This window comes from Ceratina calcarata, unplaced genomic scaffold, assembly GCF_001652005.2.
Source record: "Ceratina calcarata isolate Rehan_Ccalc_2016 unplaced genomic scaffold, ASM165200v1 scaffold79.2, whole genome shotgun sequence".
In the NCBI taxonomy this organism is placed as follows: Eukaryota; Metazoa; Arthropoda; class Insecta; order Hymenoptera; family Apidae; genus Ceratina; species Ceratina calcarata.
The window spans coordinates 48,904-59,911 of record NW_017179212.1 but is presented as its reverse complement, the minus strand read 5'-3'; the positions used below and the strand labels follow the sequence as shown (position 1 = coordinate 59,911).

At 40.0% G+C, this 11,008-nt stretch overlaps 1 protein-coding gene across 12 annotated transcripts in view; it reads left to right on the top strand.

Annotated features, from left to right (window-relative positions):
• The window catches only part of LOC108630922 (rap1 GTPase-activating protein 1), a 134,134-nt gene that overhangs the window by 82,632 nt on the left and 40,494 nt on the right, over nt 1–11,008 (top strand). Inside the window, exon 1 of one of the 12 annotated variants that reach the window (XM_018034516.2) lies at nt 1,543–2,384. The exons of the other annotated variants lie outside the window; for them this stretch is intronic. Within the exon in view, the coding sequence (XP_017890005.1) occupies nt 2,235–2,384 (150 nt within the window). The 5' untranslated portion in view covers nt 1,543–2,234. Of the gene's footprint in view, nt 1–1,542; nt 2,385–11,008 lie in introns of those variants that run through there. 12 annotated transcript variants of the gene reach the window in all.

Below are 11,008 nucleotides of genomic sequence, written 5' to 3'. Positions count from 1 at the left end.
CATCACGGTTGAAACTAGGTCGAGCAAATAGGTTTAGTAAGCTTGATATACACAGAAGCGATCTCTGATACTGGAGACCATTAATTTTATGAAATTGAGAAACGTAATATCGGAATAGAATAATACAATCCTTCTCGTGTTTGTACAATCAAATAACGATGAACGTTGTCTTATTTTACAATTATTAATTTGTATAGTGGTTTCAACAAAAAACATTTCAGTTTTGATAACGTAAACTTTACATTTCTTAATAAAGTAGTAAAAGCATTTTGTTAGAATTATGAATGAAAAGTACCAGTCTTAATTATCGAGCTGATGAAATAAAAGCGTTACAGGTTTCGATTCTCGTAAATTACAAGAATTTACAGTGTTTGATTTTGTTGGACAATCGAAGTGGCACGTTTAATTAGAAGAATCGTACGCGAACGTGATCAACGGCTAATTATAATTTGTTATTTGTTTTCCCGACTCGGTAATTGCATTACACAAATGACGGGGCCGCGTAATAACGTAAACGCGAAAGGAAAATAATTCGGTTCTTTTCCATTCAGCCGTTGGGAAGTATCAAAGGTTGGGAAGGAGGGATTGAACTTGCACGCTCGATGGTTGTTGAACAAAAGCATCCCGGGGGGAACGGTTTTCCCTCGCAGGAGGGAATTTCACGTTGGAGTATGTATTTCAAGGTTCGTAACGAGAGAGTGCCAGCGCACAATTATACCGTAAAATTAATAATCGATGCTTTCGAGACCCTGGCAAACCGACATTTCGTTTGCGTTATCCGCTTCGTATGTATTTTCTCTAATAACAAGAATCTTGTTCTCGCTGCATCGCGTCTCCTAAAAATTTAACAATCATAAAACTGTTCAAACCTGTTCATATTTTCCCTTCGTTTCTACTTCATGCGATGCAAGATAAATATTTGCGGTATCAATTAAAAGAAAAACATTTCTGTCGTCGCTTAAACATTATATCTTTTAATATCTTGTACATGCATTCTGTATATCATCTGCGAATACAATTTTTCTATAAATGCATCAAATCCGCGCTCTACCAGATTCTGTTTCGAATGACTGGCATGATAAAAATCCTCGGGCAATCTCTTCTAAAAACGTTAGCACTATACTTGACTGATCAAGATTGTGAGCACCGTGCGCAACTACACATTAATATTCTAAGGTCAGCCGTCGTTCTAGTATCAACGGAGAATCTGGAAACGGCCGATCCGAGACTCCGATCGAGTTTATCGATCGTAAATCTTGCTAGAAAAAATTAAATGATCGCGTGGAACAGTGGATTTACGCGGTCGTTGGCGACCATCGGAAGGTTTGTTCACGGCACGATGGCACGGCACGGTGCAGGACGTTGGAGGTTTTAAGAACGAGCAGGAGGTTCGAACCTCTAGCGTTGGGTGCCGCGGGGGGCGTAAGAGGGGCAAGGAGGGGGGGGGAGGGAGTCAGGCACGAGAGAGAACGAGAGGAGCGGCGGGACTGGTGGGGCGACGGGCGGCGTACGAAGCGAAGCGAGGCAAGCCTCGAAACCGTACGGTCTTTCGAACGATGCCAGTCGTGCTCCTGCAGCTCTGCGTCGACAGACGTTTTCGTTCCTGTGATCGCGTACGTTCTCCTCGTGTCTACGTGTCCGTGCACGATAGACAGCACGGATCTCGAAACGAACGCGCCCACGTTTGTAAACACTTTCTATTCTGACCTCGGTTGATCGAAACGTGGGCGAGAAGGCGAGCCAGGAAAAAGGTGACACCGCACCGTTAAGTGCCGTTCCGATGCCTGTTTTCCCGTGGCTCGCGAGATCGTGTATTATGGAAATGACAGTGAACTTCGGTGACCGGGTGGATAGCGCATCGCCGAGTCTCGATCTTACACGGCTTCACGGCGTGCTTACGCGCGATTAGTGAGGGCGAGATTCGACGATTTCACATGTTAAACTATTGTATTTTGTATACGTGAAACAGTACCGTTTCCCGCGCGTTGCTCCATCCAAACAGAGTGATTTAAAAAGGGCCGCGTGCACGAGTCGGGTAAATTCGTGACGACGACCTGTGAGGAATCGTATTTCTGATACGTCACGTCGTCGCGGCGTCTACCTAGCGTTCCGAGGATATCGGCTGGAGTAAAGAGTGCAACAGGACGCTCGCGTTAGGTTGGGCGCTAGCCTATCGAACTGATTCCCCCGAGAACGGGATTTAAAGAGCGATCGAGGACAAAGTAGGGGCGGTTATGATGGGTGTACTGAGGTGGAGGCACGATCTTAGATCGGATGCCGGACAGCAACAACAACAACAAAGGCCCAACAGCGAACGATCTTCCACGGGGCACAATAATCACACGCACGCGCACACTCACACGCTGCCGAAGCTCATATCGCAGGTGAGTTTTTCCCGCGCTCGCCAATTTTATTACAACGCGCACCTTCATGCAAAATAACACGTCTATCAAGATTGGTTTATTATTCAAGCGATATTGCACTTCTTATAATGGTTGCAATACCTGACACGGTAATTGATAGTGTTTTTTATAACGATTAATGCAGTAATTCATACACCAGTTGATACTACATTTCATATAATCAACATCAGTACTATAATACATATTTTTTAAAGTAAAACAAAATCTCAGTCCAGACATCTTTTAAATTGATATCACATGTGTGTTATTTTGCATAAAAGTTCCGCAGTCTATGCATGAGCAATAAAAACGGATCTACGTTAAAACGCGAACGAAGATGTGGGAATCCAGCTTCGAGTTACACTCGTAAATCGAGTGATTTCAAGTCAAGTACCATGCCTAATCTGAGTTGAGCTTCAAGCTTGATCGAACAGACCGGAATTTATCTTCTTCTCCTTTTTTTTTTTTTGTTTCTTACTATCTCTTTGACGTTCAGGATTAGCTTTTTTTCGAAGGGTTCAGACGGTTGTTTATCGTAACGATCAAAATCGAATGGGTCGAGTTTTTTCGTCGACAGATGTGGGTCTCATGAAAAGATGAAATTTTGTATTGGTTACTGGCAACGTTTCGTCTCGTGAATGGAACATATGTTCCACGAGTGGATGTTTCATAGGGATTATCATAGTGATGAAGTAGCCACTTCATAGTCCTCTCGCGTCTCATTGTCTCGTTGAATAAAACTTTTGACTGACAACGCTGTTTGTACAAGTTAAAAAGAAAGACAATAAGGATTTACTTTTATTCGCATGAATATTGAATTGATTATCCTGATTAAAAGTTTATTAATTTTATACAATGTAGAATAATGCTGTTGTTTAAAGTTGTAACAACAGATTAAAGTAATTCCGTGTTTCTTATTGTTGATCAGTTTCCCCGAAACAATGCGTAGTTAACAGGATTTCGAGAATTCTAACAAAAGCATCAGGTAAACATCTGGCAGCATTAACCCTCGGCCAAAACTTTTCAACGCTTGGCAGAGGTACAAACTTGATCTCTACGAATTCCACCGCGAACTGCTCGAAATAACCGCGTTTCACGAGATATCAGCCTGATCAGAAACTTCTGTCCCCGGATTTAGTTAAGAATAAATTGAATAAAAAATGTGTCCACTTCGAATTCGTCAATTATAACGCTAGATTTAAAATCTGTGACCCCAAAATCTCTTAAAAAAGTTTTTATTTGTTGAGAATTACAATAGATTCTACAAGCTGTTATAGAAAGCACACTATGTCGCTTAAGGGATGATTTTCACACTTTCGAGGGGATGAGAACAGATAAAAAAATATTCTCATAATACTAAAATCTTTCATTACCACAAGGTTTCGTTAAACTTCATGATATTCAAATTTCATTCATCAATCTTATATTCTAAAGGCCAGAATGAGTACGCAATCTAATTGAAGTTGAATGAAATTCGTATGATCAGATGTTTCACGAAATAGATTTGTTCCTGAGAAAAGAGGATGAACCTAGTAACGAGGAAATTCCATCACGAAGTATGGTTCCACTTGGTAGCAATTATGCCGACCGACCGGCATTGTTCGGTGGCCGATCGAACCGGTAAATGCAATAATCCGAGACGGTACGTGTAACAGCTCGAGTGCGTTATTCGCGTATTTCCGGATGATCCGTTCGTGATCTTAATTCCCTTTGGTCGCACATACCAGACATGCTTCCCCTTATCCCATGTCTTTTACCGATCCACGACGACGACGACGATGGCTGCGAAGGGAACCGAGAATATACGTACAGGGTGTACCAATCGAAACTACCATTTATGATTTTAATTTTAAAAGCACATAACGTTTAATCAGTCGAAGCATAAGATTATGTAAATTCGATGTTCGAGTTTGATTACTCATATTTCTAAATATTCTTCGTTACTTTTAAAATAGTTCAAAGTTTCAAAGCCAGACGATAATCCGAATTATTTTCCAAAAATCAGTCAAACTTTCCCGAATTTTTATGTTAGGGAGAAACGTGTTAAAGGAAATTCCATAGAAAATTGAAAGCATGTCGACACGACTATAGTTTTTAAGGAGTCAATAGCTAGCGTTGGTTGTTATTGGTTCACCGTGTACGAAGGTTCTTAGATGCGAAAGCTCGACGAGTTTTCAGTCGGTCGGAAGACGGAAAAGTAGTTGAGGAGGCTGTACAGCGATAGTGGCAAGCGGCGTCGTCTTGGACAAAAGAAAAGGGTCCAAAGGTGCAGCCGAGTGGGAGATGGAAAGGAAAGGAGCAGCAGTGCCAAGAAACGTGCGCGCCGCGCCGGTAACTGTAACCACAAAGATCGGGCTTCGCGGTAATTTTCCTCTAACAACCCGTTACTCCGTCGTTCTGCGCCGCGAGACGATTTAAAAAGTTCTATTTTCCCATGACCGGTCGACTGGTTCGCCCGGAGTGCACGCACCGCGTCTGCACGCGAACCGCACTCCCGCTTATCGTGAAAATTCGTCTGTGATTCACCTTCCGTTGAACCCTAGTCGAAAATCCCAATAGAATTTTCGACGGCGACTTATCGTTGTTCCGAAGTCTTATTTCGTTTGAAGAAATGTAGGAACGATAAATCTGTGTAACGTAGAAAGTTCAGAATATCAAAAACTGGGTGCACATTTTTCTATCCTTAAATCGTAAAAGGAATGGTCATCGAAACATTCTTTAAACTGGCAGCGTGCATCCTTTATTTCGCATAAAGTATGTTAAAACAGAATGAAGGTTGTTAAGATTGAGATAGACAAGATTAACGTAACTTTAAATAACATATGTTGATTGAAAGTGGAAGAGGCAAGCCAAATTCTCTTATTACAATCTTAAACGTCTCGTGCCAAGTCTTGAACGTTGCCAACTCGATATTCCTGTAATAGGGGAGATTGAACTCACTATGTACATAAAATGAGAGCTCATTGGTTTCTTATAGAAATATTTTTGGAAGGATTATATCCCGTAATTTTCGTGTCGCGTTGATGAAGAACGTGTTTTCCCAGCCTCTCGTGTTACCTACATACACGCGTGACCGCTGAACAGGGCCCCGGATAACCGGCGAGTTAAAGATTCGCTTTTAACAGCTCGCCAGCACGTGCTCGTCCCGACTGCAGGCACTTTAATTCTTGTCGAAGATGAACCGGGCCTGATTGGCAACAATTACACTTGTCGCCGTCGAGTCGAAACGCGAACGCCCGTTTAACTGCTCGAAACCGAGGCTCGAGAATGTGAACCTCACATTTCTATCGTTAGTAGAGCACTTGCAATTGTATAGATACATTGGGAAGTGTGATACGTCTTCATCAATCGATTGTAAATTGTTTCTTAATGAGAACTATTAAAAGGCATTTAATTTGTATTGATTTCTCGTAAGTATGAGACTTAGGAATTGGAAACACACTGGTGGGAAATTAGAGTAGATAGATCGGAAATAATGGTCGAGACACATTATTTCTTGTGAATAGGATTCGAAGCCCGTGAAACGAGTATTCGGGCATTGAAATTGGCTCGGATTCATAAGCACGTATTGAACTTGATCTCATCCCTGGTTATCGTATTGGATTGAACGCGGCAATCCTTCTTCTGTCCGCCTTTTATCCTTTGGCTGATTGCGAGTTCGGTCATGTTATTTTTGTCCGTTTGGTTAATTGGGAAAATTCTAACGCTCTCTGTGAGAAACCGATGAAATATTGCTGGAACGGTTCCATTCGTAATGGAAAATTCAGCTAATGTATGGAATGCGTGATTTGCCAATTGTTTGCTCGAGCATTTTGCTTAATATTGTGTATCGATACTCCTTCGTTTTTGCAAACGTGTTAACACGGTTTGAAATCGCGAATGAATTTAAAATGTCTTAGGTGCTTAGTTTGAAAGCTGTCGGTACATCCATTAAGCGATAACTCTGTTTGATCATGTTATCTAATTAAATTACTTTTTATAGTTTGCCAGCAAACATTGGAATAGATTAAAGGACATCGCACTTCGGTGCTCTGTAGTACAGAAAATAGTATTTTGGTGATTTGTGATAAATCGCTAGAATACAAAAATGCTCCGTACAAATTAATCTATTTGCTTGTTCATTTAACATTACGTTTCACTTAATCTACCGAAGTTCTTCGCACTTTATTTTTGTTTGCGTTCAATGTGTTTGCAATTCGCGCAAATTTACGCCAGGGACAACATTGTCGTAACTCGGAAATTACGAAATTCGTTTTGAAGAGAGTAAACCGAGCAACCAAGTTTTGCGAGTGACCCAGATAAGCAATCGGAAAATTTTTCAATATCCATCAATTCGTTTTTCACGAAATTTTTCAAGCCCCATCAAGATTTTATTAATAAATAACATGAATCCAAATTGGAAATTCTATTCGACGATGAAGGGTGCCCTCAGAGATATTTCATTAAAAATTTATTTAACGACTCATCGCATTTCCGACGTGTAGATTCGACACGGTGTCTTATTGAGTGAACGGCGGATATTGGCAAAGGAGGCTCACGTGTTTCTATTGCTGGTATCAGTTAGGTACATTGATAATCGGTTTATTCTTAGTTCAAATCCAATATCTTTGTTTAACTTCATTGACGATAAGATTTACACAGTGATTTGAACCTCGGGCGACATAAAATGTTATCAACCTCACCCTAAAAATTTTACTTCAATCATTATTTCCGTCAATATTCTTTCATTTATGAATCAGGTTAAACACAGAGTAAAATAAAATATGAAACCACCGTATAAAACGTGAATCTCTTTTTCATGAAATAGCGATATGAATATACGTGATAGATGGAAATTTTCGATGGGTTTTATAAATTTTATAATATCATATTTTTCTTTCAAGAAGAAAGAACAATTTAAGAGGCGTTTTCTATAATAAATCAGATGAGATTTCAGCAGCAGGTTTGCGACAAGAAACTCGTCATGCCCTCGAAATAGTCGATTCCCCGGCGTGGCGTGATTCATTGGCTCTGCCCACTTCGCCGTTTAACCGTGACACTGAGATCGATAATAATTTACGTAATAGGCCGGTTATAATTTAACAAACAATCTATCCTCGCGCATTAGCGTTTCAAATCATTCTTGCCACCTTTGTGTTCACCGTTGCGTACACAACATCCGTACGCGGATGCGTCTTAAACAGCAGTACAGCTTTCTGGTTTCCTTTCAGCCAACTCGCAAGAACGTATCCTCCGTTACGCCGTTCGTTAACGCTTTGCGTCTAATTCCTTGCGCAAAGAAATTTCCATTTTTTCTACCCTCCTTTCTGCAAATAGAATTTGCCTTTATATAAAAAGACTCCGTAATTGCTTGCAATTTCAAGTTTTCTGTTTGCAAATCTATTAAAATTAACGCGCATCTCCATTTCTACCTATATAGTATAATGAAAACTGTTGATAATTATTATCGATGGATTGTGCGACCAATCAAATATTTCCAGTTCTCGAGCATTACTATATAAATTCGTGTGAAACCAGTCGTGAACATTATAGCCGGCTGTTTCGACGTCAGTTCAATTATTCGCACGGTTTCATATTAATATAATCATTAAACATATTTTATCGGTCTCATAATAGCAATACATGTGCATTATAATGGCACACTAGTAGTCAAATGATCTATCTGAACGCGAGTGGGTACGTCATCTCTATATACAAATCATTCGCCATTACGGCGGACATTCTCCTTTAAAACTTTTAAGTGAAAAAAGCGGCGCGCTTTTTATCCGATTAAGCCCCGTAATTTAATAATTTGTTTCATCGTGAAAGTGTCGAACGCGTTTCCCGTGGAAGAAAAAAAAACCGCGCTGCCTTCTGCCGCGGCGTCGTCGGTTCATTCGATTTTCTATAAAATTCTTCCATTCTCCCAGCGGCGTCGCTGCCCCGGCGCAGCTGCATTTTCTGCATTATAACCGACGTTTCCCTCGTACAGTTTCGAATTTTCTTTTCACCAGCCGCCGTCTACCTGCCGGGTTTCTTTCATCACCGCGAAACGGCATTCGTTCAATAGCTTCGCGAAAGAACAGTTGCCACTGGTAAATGGCTACGCAAACGGATTCACCTCGTTGAATTATTTCTTCGTTTGCATGCCAGTGATAAAAGATTAACAGCCACGTGCGTATGAACATACGTGCTTAAACCCTTTTGCTGCTTTCGCTCTTTAAAACGTTTACCCATCGTTCAAAAATTCATTCAAAATTGTTCTCGCAATTCGTTTTCAAGTATTACGCGCGTTTATCAAACTTCAATCATTTACAATAAATTTACGAATCATTTTTAGGAATGAATATATNTAGACAGTTTTATAGAACTTCTTGTGGGTTGAGATAATATTTTAGGTAGCGTAAAATAAATTCTTTCGATTGTAATCAGCCAACGGTTTACTGCAATGGTGTGTAATTCTGCTCTCCAGCCCGAGAATAAATAATTGTTTTCCCGAATTAAATATCTGCAGCAGTTGTATTTTCCGCTTCGTCGTTTACACGAGGATAAAAATTCTATTTGGAAAATTCTATGTTAAAAAGCATCGACTCTCTACTCCCAGTATTATTAAACAATTTTTATGTTACATAAATAATTCATACTGAATAAAATACAGTTACGCATATTTTTACATGAATGAGTTAAGAAATTACGAGCGTCTAACGGTTCGTAAAAATTAGACGATGTATAGTTGTATACATATGTTATATTAAATGAAAACGACGCGTCTTGGTCGCGTGTACCAATTTTCGTGATATAAATTCAAGGTACACGGTGAACGTTTCGAAACGCTTTCTATGTAATTGCGGCCTTGATTGGTCGTATCGATACGTACACGCGACTTATCGTCTTGCCGATCACGAAATAAGTATGACAGTGTACGTACTCCCCGCGGGCTTGAACCATATTCGAAACGGACTCGTAGTGGATTCGAAGCCTCGACGGTGCGATGAATATCGAGCTCCAAGGTGTCACTATTAAGGAAGCACGATCATTCTTTATGACAGTGTATATAAAATAGAAGATATCGAGATAGATAATAATTTTCGTTACGTAAGAGCTAATCGAGTTATAAACAAATATTTTCGATAAAACGTGAATATAGTTTTCCCTCGATAATCTATAGATAGATGAATATTACAAGCGACTATTTGTAGTCTGTCTTAAGAATGAAAAGAAACAATAATTAATTAATCGATCAGGAATAATGTGAAGAGAATTTAGGATCGCAGATAAATAAAAATAATATCTGTAGCTGTTTCAAGATGACTAGAATTCTTCTCGTGAAAGGCGAGTTGCACCGCCCCGGATCGAATGCATTCGCTCGCGATAGGTACGTGCCTTTTCTAGATTCTTTGTGCCACTACTATTTTGTTTTATCTATGAAACTCTTTCGGAAATATGACACTGCATAGACGCAAGCTACCGTTTCAAAGCATTTTACGCTTGAAACAACTTTATTCAAATTTTTATTCTACCGAACGTACATAAAAACAAACTGTTTCCAATATACGGTTGGATTTTTGTTTGAGTTAAAGTAAGTAACAGAATGTAAAGTCTCTTTAAATCCTTTTCTTATAAACTGTGTTAATGAAAATGATTGCATTCTGCAAAGTTTGTACGGAAAAAGAATTCTAATTATAAATATTTGGCAACGTAACTGACAGTAAATAATAGAATGAGATAAAAAGATGTCAATAATCAAGATACGTATTGACCATCGACTGTAGCGTTGCCCGAAGCGTAAGACACGAGCATGGGAGAAAAAGGAAGCGTGTTCCTCCGATGCCGTAAAGGCCGGTCGGACTCGCACACGTACGCGTGGATCGACTCGGTTTTAAAAGGCTCTTCGCAAAAGGGGCCGCACAGCTGTTCGTACGGCTCCTTCTCCCTTTTTTTGCACCCTATTTTGACGTATAAGGCCCGAACCCGAAGCCAGGGGCCTCGTGTACAAGCTGCTCCCGAAGAGAGATTTTTATTAGGTCTCTTAGGTACCTTCAAAAATCGAAATGACGTTGCCTTTCAGCCGTTACCTCTTTTGTCAGTCAATTTATAATTCTTCGCAGGTGCATATTCTACGATTTTTTTTTATGAATATAAAAACTTCAAACAGATTAAACCGATGAATAAAAAATTCTGGAAATTATTAGTTGTATCTAATTTCTATTCTAGATTACCGAATTGTTTTTTAGAAAACTAGGTTTCTATGCAAAAGACTACTCGTATTTTTTTTTTTTTTTATGAATTCCTAAATGGAATGATAATAGTCGGGAACTTAAATGGCATGGCAGTGGTAACGAGACGTTTGCTCGTTCGCAGTCGCCGTACAGACGAGCCAGGTGCAAATGGTATCGCAGCTGTCAGACCGTCCGGCGCGGCGGACGAAACGTTGTAAAATCGATCCATCCTAGACCGGAATCGAGCCTTCGCCTAGTCGCACGTTCTCTATCTATGCAATGCAGTCTACCAGAAAATCGATACGCTGAATTACCCTTTAACCCATATGCAGTGCGACTATCCGTTGCTTTGTTGCGAATACGGAACAAATGAAAGTTCATTTGACATTTTCTCGCTATTGCGAATTA